Source organism: Macrosteles quadrilineatus, unplaced genomic scaffold (assembly GCF_028750875.1).
Source record: "Macrosteles quadrilineatus isolate MER2022 unplaced genomic scaffold, UCM_ALF_1.0 Scaffold_5__1_contigs__length_97177068, whole genome shotgun sequence".
Lineage (NCBI taxonomy): Eukaryota > Metazoa > Arthropoda > Insecta > Hemiptera > Cicadellidae > Macrosteles > Macrosteles quadrilineatus.
The window spans coordinates 82,317,244-82,335,787 of record NW_026542598.1 but is presented as its reverse complement, the minus strand read 5'-3'; the positions used below and the strand labels follow the sequence as shown (position 1 = coordinate 82,335,787).

The window sequence follows — 18,544 nt, the reverse complement described above, 5'->3', positions numbered from 1 at the left end:
GTGTGGTCAGTATAATACCAAAGTTTAAAATCAAACATAAACTGATAATAGCTGTACCTATGATGGTGATGATGGTGGTGAGACCGTCGAGATGTCCGAGGGGAAGCTGGGGGTGAGGTCTGTGTCTGGGTCTCTGTAGCTACTCGGCCACTCCCACTAGACTGTCGGCCACTCTCGACTGTATCTTGACTCTGAGACAAACAGTACAGGGACTATTAGGTTACAAAGTTTAGAAAGAATGAAGATCTGGGTGTCAAAAACATTTGCCAATCCATAAAAAGGTAAACTCTCAGGTGATTCATAAAGCTGATAAATCTATGAGGGGTATGAATCTATGATATTAATCTACATCTCTAACTCCCATTTGTATCCAAGAAGGTATTTGGTTTCTTCTGATCTCGTCTTCTTCATTGGATTTCAATACTCTCACAATTTTGACCACTTCTTCTGAACACAATATTTTAACCTCTTATGAACTAGAAGAGAATGGTAGCCTAGACTCTTAAAATTGAGGGTTGGTGACTATACTGACAACATGCCCCTTATAAACACATTGTCACATTTTTGCTGAGCTAGTGCATCAGAACACAATAGTACCATGGGCAATGGCACGGCTTAGAACAAAAGGAAGATAAGATTTGTAACATGAAACGTTCAAAGGTTAGCTGTACCTGGGGCAAAAGATATTCAATTAAGGGGACTTAGGAAAAACCTGGATGATATTAAGACATTTTCAATGTTTAAATATCTACACTTTTTTTGTACTAAGGACGCTAGGCACGAGCCTGGGATTGTTTTTCACATTACTTGAGGCTAGACCTAGGGGTTGCGGCATTATCACTTAGATAAAATCCATTGGTGACTTGGCGGGGATCGAACCCGGGACCTCAGGGACTGAAGTCCCGTGCTCTAACCACTACGCCAGCTCGCTCCCCAAAATAATAAATAAATAAATATCTACACTACACCTTGTACAAAGCAAAGTTATGAATAAGTTACCTTAGTAGAATGTGCATGATGAGTGCGGGACCGACCAGGAGTCTGCGTAGCGACTGATTCTTTGGGTTTGTGAGAATTAGATTCATTGGCCTCATCTTGAACAACAGGCTCTGTGTTTTGTTTCAGTGTCTGTAATATTACAATCAAAATCAGGTTAAATATCTACGTTTCTCTTAAATACTAGAATTATTAAGTACATTTGTATAATGATTGACACTAAAACTAACGGAACTCCTAGGTAGACAATGTATGAGGAAGTCATTTTTTAGAATAAGTCTCAAAAGGTTGTCAAAATCAGCAAGAATAAAGACTCAACTTCTGATAAAGGATCTAGTAGCTCTGAAAATCCCATGTTTTATGTGTTTATTTGTGTATTTTCTACTATTTTCATCAGTATGGTGAGCCGTCTGTTAAGCCCATACTATGAACAATTAATAGTAGGTACTTCACTGTCGCTGCCAGCAAGTTCAACCAAAAAAGACATAAGTTTTAACATTATTAGAATATATAGAACATAGAAAATGAATAGAATATATAGAATTATTGGGTATAACTTAATGTTTGTATGTATTCTTGTGCCAGGATGAACTCTTCCCCTTCAAACAAGCCTGCTAACCCAATGACATAAATCAATCAATTCTTTAACACAGCAACCTGGGCAATGTTGGACTTTGGGCTGTACACCAGAGACTAGTGCCACACTTAAGTGTAGGCCATTTTCTCTTTACCTTACTTTTCTGTGCGGCAAAACATACTTGGATGCAAATTTTAAGCCATTTGTAAATTATGGGTACTGTAGAATGGAGTAAGACGATTTGTATAGCTTTGTAAATTGTTACTACAGGTTAGATGGGTCTTTAGCCAGAACCATTTTTTTTAATGCCAATGATCAAGGACAGTTGGGTTCAGTTTTGTACCATCAAAAAGACCTTCTGATTACCAGGCGAGCTTTATAACTACTTAACCACCCAACAACAACTCCATAATCATTGGTAAAGGTTAATGGTGTACTACAACAGCAAAGCACGGGTAAAACTACTAACCTGCAACTTAGCCAGAGGTATGATGTCACAGTTCTGCGGCCTATGCCACACTGTCTTCTGCGAGGTGGCGTTGTAGTAGTAGAACCTGCTGGTGTTTTGGTCAAACAGTTCCCACCACTGGTTGTTGTCAGTCTTCTTACTGCAATATCAAAATCAGTCTAGTTAAACATATTAGGTTAAACTTGAATTCACTAGAGGTAGCTCAGGAGTTGAGTATCTGGGATCAGGGTCCAAAAATGTTATGGCACAGACATGGCAAGAAGTTCAACGTCAACACACATTGTGACTTATCCACCTCAACTATTGTGAAGCATCACTTCAATGTATTGGACCAAAATTGTATAACTTAGTTCCTGGTCATTTAAAAAAAACATCAGCATTCCAAATAGAAAAAAGCAAAAAACTTAAAGACTGGTTGCAGACAAAAACATTTTACAGCCTGTTTAAATGAATTGTTGAGTAGAAATTAGGAGGTTTAATAGTTAAAATTTGTTTTATTTGTAATATTTAGCTTTAAGTAATAATACTGTATAGACAAATGTCCTGTCATTTTATGGTGAAATGAAATTCTGTGAATAAATGGAATTGTATTTTAAGACAAACAATCATATTGAAAAATCTAGAAGTGACATCATTCTTGTTTGCGTGGAATTGTGTTAATTGAAGTTGATTGATGACGGTAATTAAACACATGGGTAATGTAGCACAACTCGCGCCGTAGCTAATTAATTCCACATACATCTTTCAAGATAACACAATTTTCAAAATATTATTTGCAGCCTAAAAATTTAGGCTACTGACTTTATTTAAACAATACCTAATGTATTTCCTATCCGTATAATGAAATTAGTACCTATAAACACTTAACAAAAAATACTTTTTCATATTTTGCCTTGAAAATCTATTGTTAGGATTCGGAGAACTCGGATGGTGTATGAGGTTGGAATCAAACCATTCAATGTGCATGTAACATTTTCCTGGTGTTTGTGCAAAAAACTTGACATTTTGGATTTTTTTTATGCTCAAAATACTGAGACCTGTAATCACTGCTCTTACAAAAAGATTGACTGTAACCTTTTGACTATTACTGGAAGCAGGCATGCCATCCCCTTGTTAAAGTTGGGGCCAGTTTTAGAAAAAAATATGTGTACTTTATTAGTTTGGCTAAGCCATCAACAGACAGTACTGATTACAATTGCTGATGTATGTAAAATACGCCAACATGTTTAAAACAAACAAAAGCATATCTAAACCTCAATGGTGTAACATATGGTCAAGAAAGCTTATAAAATGGAGCTATTTTTAACATATTTGGCCACCTTCTTGTATACAGGGTGTATAAAAATGCAATAAACCAATGTTTTTTTTATTTATTTTTTTATTTTTATCAAACACCTTAATTTTTGTCTTTGAATCTAATGGAGTTTTTACAACTGATCCTCCATAATTTTCTATCAGCCTATTCTTATTCCAAATTTAATATAGAACACGAAAATGACATTATCTACTCAAATCCATTTACAGGTAATTGAGAAATTGCTGTATTAACTTTAAAAACATGGTTATTTTTTTTAACTTAAAATAATTCTTTGGGAAGCCAATTTTTACACTTGGAACCTCTTATATGCATCATCACACTTCATTTACTTTGTACTTACACAAAAAAAATTGGTCACACTGATTACCAATCACCCTGTAGATAGGCCTTACTTCAGCATCCAAGTCAGTTATACAAATTGAGTTTTGTTTCTATAGTCAATAGAGTGTGGTGTAACTTTTTTTTTTACAGCCGTTTTTAATGCATGTGTTGTGGGTCTAAAGTACCATTTTTACTCCCTAGGGATTAAAAATAGTTTTTGGCCCCTGGGGAGTAAAAATCAGCTGTTGTCAACTCAGTTGTAAATTTCGATTGTAAACAAAGGCATGAATCGGAAGTATGTATCGATTGTTTAATCGATTGTAGTTAATAGTAGCCTTAAATAGTTCAACATATCGATAGTATAATGTATACTAACACAATCATAACAGACGAAACTATTGAATCACTTACTAAACAGCTGTTTGTTTTCATTAGCAAATTAAATTTAAAAAGCTAGAAGTCGTTTTCGAGAGGTTATGTTTAAGTGAAAACTATTTAATTTTTGTGTCTTTTCAACGTCTCGACTTTGCCTCTATCGTAAAAACTTAAGCTCATGTTAAAGATACAGTCACTTTAGGCTCCAGTGATTAAATATACTATTTTCACCCTAGAACCATACCTACTCTTCTATGTCTTCTATCGCAAAGGACCTTATGCAATATAAACCCTGAAATAATCAAAAATACTCACACAGGCACCCCTTTGGGTGGGTCCCAGACGCACTCGCCTGTAGTTAGGTTGGCATACATGTGCTCCTTGGTCCGAGGCTCTATGATCTCCACCCACTCCATTCTGCATCAACACATCAAGGAATCATAACATCGGTACAGATATACTGATAAAGTAATAAGTACACCAGTGGTGAGTCGGTGGCTTAGTCGGCTTACGGAGAAAATTGCAAAAAAACTTTAAATTTAAAATTTCCAAGTTCATGGATACTTTTTGATTAAAATTTGGTAAATTTATTTATTTCATCGTAAGCAATTAATATTTTACTAAAAACACTCACTATTACACTCACTGTAGCAGCAATCTTAGTTTTAATCATTTAACATAGCCTAATGTTATTTAAATAGGGAATAAATCTGCCATTTTTTTTTATATTTGAGTTAAAACCCTATTCGGCAAATGTAAATTCACTTAGTCTGCAGGTTTGCTGCAGGGGTATTATAATCTATCTATATATTAATAGGCAAGCATGTTTCCTTAAAACCTTTTTTCTCAGCTCGTGTGCATCGCAGGGGAAATCTACGCATACTGTTAGAAAGATATTTGCCTGTAGATGTGCAGAATCCCTTTATAAATTAAAATAGGCTAAAAAATAAGCACAAAAAACGAATTTGAAAACTTCAAAAAATTAACATGGACCAACTGGGTTGCCATGATGGTGACGAAATAACAACAAAATGTAAACAGTAAATCAAAACAAATGGAAGAAATCCCAATCACATGTTTTATTTACAGTGTGGGGAGAAAATAGAGAAGTCTGTACATTAATTATTTTTGGTCGAGTTTCGACCACAGGACTACCACTAGTTTTATTTTAATGTATTTGAGGCAAAATTTTAAAAATTGCAGCTTGCGTAGGTATTGGTAATATTCTATGGACTTTGGGATACCAAAAAGTGGCAGTACAGTTAAAGGTGCATATATAGATTTTCGTCCTAAGAAAAAATGCAATCCAAACAGAATTTCAAGACTTGTAAAGAAAAAAAAAATTATTTTTCTCAACAATTATAAAACTACAATGTTGGACTATTACTACTGTACAGTTCAATATACCTGGACCAATGGACCTAAATAAGGAGAAAATAAAAATATTTTGTATGAAAGCTGCCAGCCCAGCTGACAGTCCTTTGGGCTAATGCTGATATAGTGCAGTTAAACAAAACAAAATGATATTAAGGTAAAACACGATAGAATAAGTGTGATTCAAGGTTGTATGTATATATTTTTTTTGTATATGAAAGAGTTATTTATGAAAAAATCTTATTATTTTGTAATGCATTGTTTTAATGAAAATAAAGCACTGGTTTCATTTCATTTCAATGGACCTAAATATAAACTAACAGTTAGTTCAGTTAGAAAGTGAATTTATATACCAGACAGGTTAACAGCATTTAAATTCAAGAGGAAGACAGGTTATTGCTCCTTGGTAACAATTAGGCCAGGTGGTATAGCAGACGCAACAATACTTTTAACAAGTTTGAACAGGTGCAGTGTCAGAGGTTTAGTTTTATCATCAAATTAAAGGCAAATTTGAAATATATAAAATAAAATAACAATGCTCTAAATTGTTTGTCTCTAAATAATATTTTAATTGTCTAAATAAATCAGCAACTTCTGTGATTAATTTAGGGAGCATAGATGAGTGTAGAATGTTTGACCATTGATAGATGTAGACATTTCATTTCCAAGAATTGAACCCATTTAAACTGAGCTCTCAACCGATCGTTCTGATGTTAATTACTGGTTTCTACGGCATAAGTTGGATTATTAAAAATATATATACAGGGTGTTAAAAAAAGGTGGGGACATATTTTACCTAGTGATTTCTTGGGTGAAAATAAAGAGAAAATCACATATAAAATTTTTTCCAAAATCGCTTCGTTAACCAGATATCCACCATTTTGTATTTGTTACATAAACATTTTTATCTTTGGACTTTTTCAACCAATCTTTATAAAACTTGGCATGCATGTTAAGGTAGATCGCTTCGTTAACCAGATATCGACCATTTTTTTATTGTTACATAAACATTTTTATCTTTGGACTTTTTCAACCCATCTTTATAAAACTTGGCATGTATGTTAAGGTAGAAGAGACCATGTTAGAAAAAAAAATCATCTTGATTCAACTTAAAATTTCAAAATGGCGGCCATTTAATTTTTTTAAACTTAAATTACTCAAAAACGGCCGCCATTTTGAAATTGTAACATGAATCAAGATGATTCTTTTTCTAACATGGGTCTCTTTTAGATTAACATACATACCAAGTTTTATAAAGATCAGTTAAAAAAGTCCAAAGATAAAAATGTTTATGTAAAAAATACAAAATGGCGGATATCTGGTTAACGAAGCGATTTTGGAAAAATTTGTATACTTGATTTTCTCTTTATTTTGGCCCAAGGAATCACTAGGTAAAATATGTCCCCACCTTTTTTAACACCCTGTTTATATAAATTACTGTAACAAAACTAAAACTTTGCTGGTGCTTTTCTAGATTTTTATATGTTTAATACTTTTTTAGAATACAAATTTACCTTTTGTTCTAATATAAAAATAATACCTGCAGAAAATAACACCTGAAAAAAATGTTGGTATTGAATTTTAATATCAAGTTAGTACAATCAATAAAATAATATATTTACTTTGTTTTGCTTAGCTAAAAAATACTACGCACAGTTTAATAATATTGAAACTAGATGATCCAATGCAAAAATGTCATCTCCATTATATGAACAAAGGTGCATATAATTTGACAAAGCCAAAATAATTATTCATCTACTTTTTAAATTACTTGATAAGTTTAGTGTGAAGTAAGTATGATCATACAAATCAAAAATATATTCATTGATTAAACATACTTTCTATAAAATGAAATCTTTTTTCCATTCAGCTAGTTACCAACAGAAACTTCATTGATTTCCAAAATGATTTTTCAAACCTACAACTTAAACAAAAACATTAATAAAAATACCAATAACATATGATTGAAAAAATAAATTTAACATTGTTTTGATTTATGTTTTAACCTTCAACATAACTAACAGTAACTTAACTTTTTTGATTTTTTAATGAAAATTAATAATGAAATAAATTTTTGTAAAAAACAAAACAATGCAAATAAAAATCTATGTTTCAATTTTACTCCATGTCTTACAATTTTCAATAATGATGAGCAAATCTCAACCTACCCGTTCTCATGAAAAGCCTTACGACGAAAGCAACGACATTGTAAATATACTTCGGGAGCAGTGGATTTCCAATAGCTTAGACTCAGGCCCATCAAAGAATAGTGGGAAAAATGAAAAAGAAACTAAGACAGAAGAAAACATAACCTCAAAAAGTACTTCAAACACTGACGTTACTTCAAGTGTGGAGACTGATGCTACAAGCGTAACGTTCACATCAACAAAGGCCGACCGAAGTGTAAGCACCACTCGGATAACTTTAAACTCAACTTATTATACATCTCATCCCAAGTACACTCCAGACTTTAAGCTAGTGAAGAAAAAGGTGATTACAATAGAAGAATTTGAGGACGATAGAGACATTGAAGGAATAAATCACAAATTTTTCAAGGAAACAAAAGATTATGGAAACCATTTGAAAGAAGAAAGACTCGGAGGTGACAAGAGTGCTACAACCTCTGTTTCCACAAGTTAAAATTTTAAATACTCCTACGATAGATATTAAAGGGTAAACCAACTAATAACTACCCAAATAACTGGTTTTAAGGATTATCAATATAAAGATTTCTCAAAACTAAAGATACTAAATGAAAACTTTGATAGCTTTTCAAGTGACCTTTTAATTTTCAATTTTATATTTCCTATCCTAAGTTTTAGAAGAAAATTACATCTGGTTAATCTAGCTCAGATTGTAGTTGTTAATCAAGTGAGACCTACATAATAACAACTAGGCCTATTGTGAAATAAATTTAATTGAATTCAATTGTGCAAGTTTCAGATTACCGTAATAAGTTTAAAAAGCAGTGTTTAGAATTTTGTCATCAAAACAAGAGAAGAATGTCTGGATTTTTAAATACAGAGCGTGTCATTAAATAGACAATCATGGATGGCCATTCATATGATGCACATAAAACATAAATACGAAAATTAACACTAATCGTACCCTCTCACTACCATAAACAGATTCCAACAAACTTAATAAAGTATAACGTATAACTAAGATTTTAATAACGATTGGTCAACATGAGCAGACTAATTTTAGCATGCTCATGTTCACCAAACGTTTATTTTTAAATAGGGTTTTAACATAACCTAACATGAAACAAACATTCAAACATAAAATAAAGGCCTCACATCTTACAATAGTTTATGAAAAATGCAGGATTCACATAAGTAATATAGGTTAGCTATTCAAAGTTCACAAACAAGTAGACCAATGGATGAACAAGTCTATTGGATGAAATTATTAAATTCCGCTATACAACACAGTTTACTTCACCCACACTTCTAGGGTCCAAAAATAGGGTATTTTTTTGCCTCAGTTAGGATAATATCTGATAAATAGATAGGGAATTTGCCAGGAATTATTAAGGAAATTTAACCTTTTTCTCCAGTGGAAAATTTCTACTTTTACTTTTGTGATGTTTCATGTGTCTCTATGGACTTGTTTAAAGGTAAGCCTGCTTTCCTGTCAATTTCAACTATAAACAATATCTTATCCGTAACAAGTTTATGGTCTGTCAGCACAGCAAATTATGCTGACTAGGTGAACCCGTGCGAATTCGCACGAATAATAAATTAGGATACGTCATTAAAAGTTGCGTCGTTGTATCGACGTTGGTCTTGAGCTCGATCGTTGGCTATACGCATTCTAAGTTCTTTTTGCTGTTCGGTAGGAGTGTTTTGCAGGACGGAGCTCATCATGCTGAAAACTTGCGCGAATGGATTAATATCAACCAAATGTTGAATCAAAATTAAAATCAAAATGTTGAAGAGCCATTAGCTTTGTTTAGCATTCTTTCTTGAACAGCGGTTTCAACGTCGTAGATTTAAATTTGGGCATATGTGGGATGCTCTTCTTCTGACGGTTGTCAGGTGCCAATTGAGTGATAAATTGTGTCGAGTGCTGACCATTGCGAGTGCAGAGTTGTACTCAAGTTGTACTGAGTTGTACTCAGTTCTGCTCAAATGATTTGCTCCATTAAGTAGGCTCTCGATATAATAGCTTTCTCGGTATGGTGATAGATTCACTTTTCCTTTATGGCAGCAGGATGAAAATTCTTCGCCTCGTCCTCTTTGTTCTTCTTTAAAATGTAGCACACCACATTTCTGACATTTAAATGCCGTCTCACCAAGTGAATACTGCTGAATTCTTGTATTTGTCAGTGTAATTTTTTAAGTAGGCCTACACGTTGCCACTAACTATTCCAGCGACCGGCTATATTTCTTTGTCGTCGGGTCCTTGGCATGTTTAATCGAAAATAATGTAAAACTTTTCTCCCGTCGTGTCCTAAAGGTAACATTTCTTTGCCGGGCTTCTAATTATTTTAAAAAACATGCAAACTGTTTACATTTCAAAGCCAAACAAAACGGCTGGCATTTGATAACTAATGTATTGACATCTGTTTCAGAATATAATAACATTCAAATCAATCACAAATGTTATCCTTATGGAAGGAACTTTGAGGGCAGCCCACGCCCTTAAAAATATATATTTCAAAAATCTAAAGCCAGTTTGCATATCTACACACCTAGATGAACATTTTGGTATATAATATGTGGGGTTAAATCTCAAAACAAAAAAACCTTATGGTTCACAAAGTTTCATGTCACGTATTAAATATATAGATGCTGTCAATGAATAATGTTGAATAAAACGTCTAACTTAGGTCTTTCCAAGCTGCCTACGGTAAAAGCTACAGTAGATCGTATATTCTTCCTGTGATATCTATATAGGTACATAATTTTTCACTTCTGTACCAATTACTATCCATTTTATCCACGTTTTAGCTGTTGTCATGTAAAAACTACATGTTCTGTAATCCAAACTATTCAATAGTCTGAACTACCCCTGGTCCCAATTAGGCCTAGTTCGGATTGAAGAGGTTCTACTGTACAGTCTAGGCCTGACTCTAAAGGTTACATTTTTCCATAACTAGGCCTAACAACAATCTTAGCGTTGTTTACAATTGGACTGTATGTAATCAATTGGATTTGATTTAAACTTACCAACACAACGTATGATGCAGGTGTTATATTGTAACTTGTATTACTGCTATAAAGTAGAACCTTGATAACAAGACTCTCATGTGAGATTGTAAAATAAGACTTGTTATCAAGGTTGACCTTATCGAGGTTTGTAATAACACGTGATTAGGGGTAAAATAATTTTAAGGGGATTTGAAAATGACACTTTTATCAAGGGCGACTTGTTATCGAGGGTCTTCTTGTCAAGGTTCCACTGTTAATCATTTGGTTGGGTTGGATCAAGTTAGGCTATAGGCCTATTTTTTTCTTAAGAGATCCATACTACAAGGTAAGTGTGATCTATATACTGTACTAGCCTACAATAAGGGTTTTCTCTGGAAGTTAACATCCCTTTTTCGTCTGTCTAATTAACTTAACCGATTTTCACGATTGAGGTGTCATAGGTTAAATTAACTTATCTAGCGGAGGGACGAATGGTAACAAAGGCAATTTCTTATAGGGCTCTTCGCCCTCCCTCACGTGTTTGATTTTATTCTAGAGTTTGCTATGTAGGCCTACCTTATTACTAGGAGTACGCTCCGAAGTCGCGTATGAGAATGAACGAAGACCATTTCATACATACAAATATGTTATTTAACAGTAGAGCTAACCACATTCATATCAGTTGATTAGCTGCTCAAGAAGTTTTAACTTAATTAAGGCACTTATCAAATCCATAATACTATAGATGAAACAAACTCCCTAAGGGAGTATGTTTAATCTACAGTATGATAATACTTTTTCACCAAAGCAGTTTCTTTAAACTGCACTTTGGGCTTGTGTCATTAAAGCAGGACCAGGAATCAGGGAGTTGGTGCTGAAGCATGGAAACTTTGGCCAAGGTCATAAGAAAGGTTTGAGAAAATCCACTAAAAGAACGGGTAAATCTTTCCAAATTCTGTGATGTATAATCAAAGAAACTTGACCTTAGTTTGCAATATCTATTTAGACTCTCAGCCAAGAAATTTGTGATCTGTGGTGATTTCAATATTCATTTAGAACGCTCATCAAGAGAGGAGGCTAACTTCTCAAATCTGCTACGAACCTACGGCCTTTATATTACCACTAGACTACCAACCCGAGGGAGTGCGTGCTTGGATACCGCAGCTTCTAATTTTAATACCTGGGAGTATACGGTGGAAGTTGTCAACGCACTGGTGGCTGACCATGATGGAGCAGTGGTCCTGAACGTGAAGACAACAGAAAGGGTGAGTGGGCCTAATAATAATTTATTAGATAACTATGTCATTGAGAGAAGACCTGTAAATAGAGAGAATTTTGCTTTGTTGCGTAGGATGCTAAGTACTGCTAGTTTTAATGTTCCTAGTCATTCTCAAGAGCCTGATTTGGACTTCTTAGCATTCTTTAGTACAGTTAAAGATATTTTTGATGCTGTTTTTCCAATTAAAATTCTTAAGCACAATCCAAGGTTGGTCGGTAACAACTCCTCTAGAGGGAAAATAAAAGATTGGTATACTCCAGAACTAGCTAAGATGCGTGCTCTTACTCTTCTACTGCATGACCATTACAAAAGCGCTATTGAACCCCACCTGAAAGCTAAATTCTTTGATCTCTATAAAAAGGCAAAGAGAGACTATGGTAAAAAGGTCGCAGAGACAAAGAAGACAAGGAATGTAGAGAGAATAAAAAACTCACCAAATACATGCAAGGCAGCATGGGAGATAATAAATGAGCACAGGAAGTCCAGACCTAGTCCCGTGGTTCATAGAACACCAGATGACTTCAATACCTTTTTTGTCCAGGTTGCTGAAAACATTGTTTCAGGCTTGCCAGCTGTGCAAACAAACACACCACATATCCGGATGGATAGAGATCCAACCTTAGAACTTTCAAGCTGGTCGGAGGTGAGTACTCAGGAAATTTTAAGTATTGTGCACAATTTCAAGAATTCCAGAAGCCAAGATGTTCATGGCATGTCCTGTGATATCCTAAAAGCTGTTGTGGATATACTAGTTGATCCAATCACTAAGCTAGTTAACACTTGCCTCGCTAATGGAGTTTTTCCCGATTGCCTTAAAACAGCTAGAACAGTTCCTATCTTTAAGAAGGGTGACCCTACAAATTTGGCAAACTACCGGCCTATATCAATCCTCCCTACCTTCTCTAAGATATTTGAAACTGTTATGAAAAGGCAACTTGTAGAATGGCTGGAGGCAAACACCCTTTTGAGCAACGCACAACATGGCTTCAGAAGAGGGCGCTCCACGACTTCGGCTCTAATCGACCTAGCGAACATAATCACAGACGCTTTTGAAAACAATGAGTCTGTTCACCTGAATCTGTGTGACCTCAGCAAAGCGTTTGACGTTGTGTCACATAGCATACTTTTGGACAAACTGAGACTCTACGGTATTGGAGGGAGTGTTCTTGATACACTATCGAGCTATCTGCAGGGGAGAGCACAGATCGTCTCATTGTATGGCGCATCTTCTAGTATGAGGAGTGTTAACCATGGTGTCCCCCAAGGGTCTATTTTAGGCCCACTTCTCTTCACCATCATGATAAATGATCTGGGGTTAAATGGTCAAACACTTTTGTTTGCGGACGACACAACCCTTATATCCACAGGTCGAGACATAACTCAGCTTAAACTGGAGGCCGAACACCTGCTATCCCAGGCTAAGGACTGGTTTAATGCTAACCAGCTTAAAATCAACGAGGAGAAAACTCAATCTCTGATATGTAGCCTAAAAACTGTGGAGGAGGAAGAACCAGTAAAACTGCTCGGCTTTTGAATAGATTCCAAATGTAGCTGGAATTCCCACATTGAAAAGGTGTGTGTGAAGCTTTCCCGTGTGGTTTATCTTCTGAGAAAACTGAGATCAGAAATCACTCTACCTTATCTGATGACTGTTTACCATGCCCTCTTTCACAGTCATATTACATATGGCTTGGTCCTGTGGGGACACTGTTCAGCTGCACAACAGGTCCTACTACTGCAAAAGATGGCACTTCGGGTGATCACATTTGCGGGATATTACGACCACTGTCGCCCGATTTTTGAAGAACGGCAGGTACTAACTGTGTTCAGCCAGTATGTGTATAACATCCTTGGTCTCCTGAAGGAAAAGGAAACTGACTTCGACAGAAGGAGTGACCAGCATACTTATGGGACACGGAATGCAGTAGACCTTGATATGCCCCGATGTCGTCTTAGCAGAACTCTAAAATGCTACCCACGATACGCTATCAGGATTTTTAACACGCTTCCCAAAACTGTTAGAGACTTGAAGATTAAGCCTTTCAAAAAGACCCTCCTCAAAGTACTGGTGAAAAGGCCGTTGTACTCGTTGGCCGAGCTTGAAGAGCCACTCTTTCCATCCTGATTCTGACATACGGTAACTGGACCTAATTAATCAAAACCGCCATGCCACAATTTTTTCTGTAGTATAGTGTTTGTAAATATTAGTTTTTGTATAAATTGTATACCTATATAAATAAATTGACGCAATCTATCCGATAATGTCGGTCAAAGATGAAGACATCAAGTATCAAGTAAGTAAGTAAGTAAGTAAGAAAGAATGTATTTCAATTTATTACTAAAACCAGCAATATTGCTAGAAAATGCTAAGTAATATAGGTTTGTCAATCTATAAAATCTCCAACATTATTATTTGTGATGATTCATTGCTGTACAACATTGTACTGTGCTTGTACAACAGTGTGTAAGAACATCTCCTACATGACCCATAAGAACTAAGAAGAATTATAATCATCACAATACATGAGGATGAGAATTTAAACCTTGTGTGGTGTGGTGGTGGGGAAACACTATTTTGAACCAGCAGATACTGCTGATTTTGTTGTGCGAGTGATCAAACAAATGTTTTTAAGTTTTATAAATTAATCCATTCATCTCAATAGGCCTATACATAGTGGGCATAAACGAAAGCTTAACCTATGCTGATTTTGTTTTTTGTTAGAAAAACCTATGTTCTGCTAAAATACGTAAATAAGTAAGTTGCCCTAAGTTTACCTACGATTCTGAACCAACATAAGTTTTTGTGTTCTCTTTAAAGGTACCTTTGGTCATTCAAAATGATTAAGGCCTTATGTTCTTCATGAAACCTAACTTATGAATATGCAGCTTTCAAGGGTTTCAGTTCATAGCAGATTAAACTATTTAACTAAAACTTAGGTCTAGGGCCTACTCCTAATATAATTTAAACACACCTTTAACCCTCCAAGTGTCAACCGCCCGAAATCGGGCGGCTTTTTCGGACCGGGCGAGTGTCAACCGCCCGAAATCGGGCGGCTTTGCAGGCAGTCAGTTTCGTTCAATATACAGCCGTACGATCGATCGATGACGCTTGATACTTATACCAAACTGTTCTGCGGACATTAGGCTACATGACAACTATTTGGAAGTGCCGTTTCTTACGTTATTTTTATTAGTATATGTCGTTTACAAACAGCAGCTGTCAGCTGGCGTTGCAAATGGCGTACCTTTGTTGATGAACTGTGTTGTGAGTTAGTTGTAATAGTGGTAAAAATGGCAGAAGATCTCCGATCTAGTGACATTAGGGAACTTTTATCTGGTGAAATAGGCCTAAGTGACAGTGAAGGTGATAATTTTGAAGATGACTTCGATTTAGGACAACATGAATCCGACAATGAATCATTACTTGATTTCTCAAGTGGTAGTGGTAATGATTACGTTCCAGATTGGGAAGAGTTGGACACTTCTGATAGAGAACATGACGACGATCCTGATGATCCTGATCCTGTAAATATTGTAGATAGTAGTGTAAGTCAACCTAGTTGTAGTTCGCATGATACTGGTGCAAATGTCAGTAGGCCTAGGCCTAGGCCTAAAAAGTCTAAGGCAAAAAACCTGCTTTGGATCAGAGTCTACCCTCCTGAACCTGAGAAGGAGATTGAAAGCAAATTCACAAGAAGGAATACTGGAGCAAAGAATCTACCTCCTAGAAATAGCAAACCTATAGAGTATTTTTACCTATTTTTCACACAAGCCATATGGAACATTATTTGTAGATGTACCAATGCATATGCAAATAAAAAGTTGAATGAAAATCCAAATCTATCGGCTACAGCTAGGATGAGAAAGTGGGTGAACTCCTCCATCTCAGAAATTAAAAAATGGTTCTCCCTTTTTATAAACATGGGGATTTTGAGGACCAAAAATGTAAAACATTACTGGGATACAAAGGAATCACAAAACGTTCCTTTTTTTAGTAAGGTCATGTCTTGTAACCGCTTCCTTCTCATAATGTCTAACCTACAACTGACATCAAGCAATGGTTATCCCAGAGGCCACCCTGACTTTGACCCTTGGTTCAAAGTCAGGTATGTATTAGACCATCTAAATAATGCCTTCAAGAAGCATTTTGAACCCGGACAAAACGTGTGCCTTGATGAAAGCCTCATCGGCATGAAAAATCGCTGCGCATTCATCCAATACCTACCGAAGAAGAAACATAAGCAATATGGAATAAAGAAGTTTGAAACATGCGATTCAGCAACAAACTACGTTATTCATATAGAAATGTACAGTGGAACAGACTTTCTACTTGACAAACCAGGCCCTTTTGTGCAAAAGGTTGTTATGGAAGTGATGGAGAAAAGTGGTTTGCTCGATAAGGGACATCACCTCTTCACAGACCAGTTTTATACAAAAGTTCCTCTGGCCCTAAATCTATTAGAAAGAAACACATACCTTAGTGGGACTATTTGGAAGAAATCCCAATACCTGGCCCAGACTCTGAAAACTACCGTCTTAGGGGTTCAAGAAAGCATCTATTTCCGACACAAAGATGTACTTTTAGTTTCCTATCGGCAAAAAGCTAAACGTAAACCTGTGTTTGCCCTCACAACAGCCTGTCATGCTGAGGACAAGCTTATAAGAAGTGTGAAAGGACAACAGGCAATAAAACCAATCCTTATTGACAAATACAATAAGCACATGGGGGGGGTGGACGTTAGTGACAAGTCGGTGTACCACCTCTCATGTAGCCGTCCTACCAGCAAATATTGGAAGAGGATATTTTATAATTTCCTTGACATTTCACTGTTCAACGCATATGTCCTCTACACTATGAACACAGACAAACCAATGAGCAGGAGAAATTTCTACATTGACATTGTCGAAGAACTTGCTCGGGGCAGTGACGTGGAACCAGTACCTGGCCCTTCCGGAGATACGGCTCACGAAATACAATTAATTCCGAATAAGTCAAACAGAATGTGTGCAGTGTGCCCCAGGAAAGCAACATACTGGTGTCCTGGGTGCAACTGTGGGGTGCACAAAGAATGTTTTCATAAACTAAGTCACTATTGGAGACCTAGCTCATCTCATAAGAGAAAGAAGACATCCCATCCCTAGAAACTTAGTGTTTTCCGCAATGTATATAGATCAGTTTTTTCTTCGCCATATGACAGTTTGTATATAGAAGTCCATATATGTGTATATATTCTTTTTTCTCATTAAATTTTGAACAATATGTATATTTTGATTTTGCTGTGTGGTGTGACAGACTTTGTTTGCAAAGCTCGTAACATGAAAAAGTAAATTTTTTTTTTTGATCTTCCGGATTTGAACCCATGCTGGATTTTATCAACATAAGGTAAGGACACAAAATATTGCATGTTTGTATAGCCAGTTTTATTTACTTTTATAAAATATGCTACTTTATATGTGTATTTTAATTTTTTAATTTTTTGTGAATTTTTATGTAAAACTCCGCAAAAGTGACAAAAATCGCGTGACATTAACAAAAATTTGACATGACACCCGGAGGGTTAATGGGGTCCAAGTTAACTTGAGGCCTTCACTCAAAATATTGAAATGGTCACAGAAAGTTATCATCATAAGCTAAGATTTGTTTAACACATAATTATTCCCAATCTATGCTAATCTTAAATAAAGAAATAGAGACATTAAAACTTAATAGTAGGTAACAACATAGTCTACTTCAACTTCATACTGAAAGATACATTCTGACAGGGCCTAGCCCAAATGGAATCCCCTGTCTAAAAATTGTATCGATTAATAGAGTATTATATGCAAGGGGTATAGGAATACATCCTTAATAGTTTACCTTTCAGAAGCCATGTTTCGGATGTAAGTCAAGACAAAGTTAATACACTAGTAAAAACTCACATACACAAATTAATCACAAATAACTTAGCTACGAGACAGTCATAACATTTCGCAGTCGCCATTTCTTCATTCTGAAACGAAGAGAAGTCAAGTTACTAACTTTCAATACATCGGTAAAATAATTATACACGTTTATAAATTAATTTCATAACAATTAAAATAAGCTTTGAGTTAATTTTTGGTTTTGCTGTATGAAGAACACTTTACATTATAAATAAATATTGATAAACTGTAAAACGTAGATATAAACTCATCAGTTCAACTTGGTGGTGCAGCAACGAATGGATGGAAACTCTTTAGATCTAAATTGAAATTCATAAAGCCGAAAAAGCTACACTGTTCATTGTACATGTAATCACGAATTGCTGCAATTACAGTTTACCATTTACCATCCGAAGTCCTCGCCACTATCCAAGGAAAGGGGAGTCGTCATCTTCATCTATCTTCAAATTTCTTCACTCCTTATCAGTAGAGTGATAGTTGTTTTGTGTCCAGTCTTACCGTAAGTTAGTGTTTGGTATCGATATCCGATATATCGGAAATATCGATATTTTGGTTCCGATATATCGATATTTTTATATCGATATTAGATTTCCGATATTATCGGGATATCGATATTTTACTTCGATATTATCGTTAGAATTGATTTTAGCAATTTTTCAAAGAATAATGCAAGAATAAAATACAGTTTAATATTTCTGAACTTGTTTAGCAGTTATTAAATATTATTAATAACAAATTTATTTGTACACACAAACTATTCCATGTATCTAGTTAAAAA

General features: G+C 35.3%; 1 protein-coding gene across 5 annotated transcripts in view; it reads right to left on the bottom strand.

Moving 5' to 3' along the window:
• LOC128994014 (rho GTPase-activating protein 39-like) overlaps nucleotides 1-18,005 on the bottom strand; it is a 77,050-nt gene extending 59,045 nt beyond the window's left edge. For 3 of the 5 annotated variants that reach the window (XM_054418214.1, XM_054418213.1, XM_054418212.1), the window contains exons 1-5: nucleotides 17,702-17,989; nucleotides 4,372-4,473; nucleotides 2,043-2,181; nucleotides 1,000-1,128; nucleotides 58-191 (exon numbers count right to left, since the gene is read on the bottom strand). In XM_054418214.1, the coding sequence (XP_054274189.1) occupies nucleotides 58-191; nucleotides 1,000-1,128; nucleotides 2,043-2,181; nucleotides 4,372-4,473; nucleotides 17,702-17,715 (518 nt within the window). In that variant the 5' untranslated portion in view covers nucleotides 17,716-17,989. Of the gene's footprint in view, nucleotides 1-57; nucleotides 192-999; nucleotides 1,129-2,042; nucleotides 2,182-4,371; nucleotides 4,474-17,701 lie in introns of all 5 variants that reach the window. The other 2 variants (XM_054418211.1, XM_054418210.1) reach the window with 2 other exon arrangements.
• Between the last annotated feature and the right edge of the window lie 539 nt (nucleotides 18,006-18,544).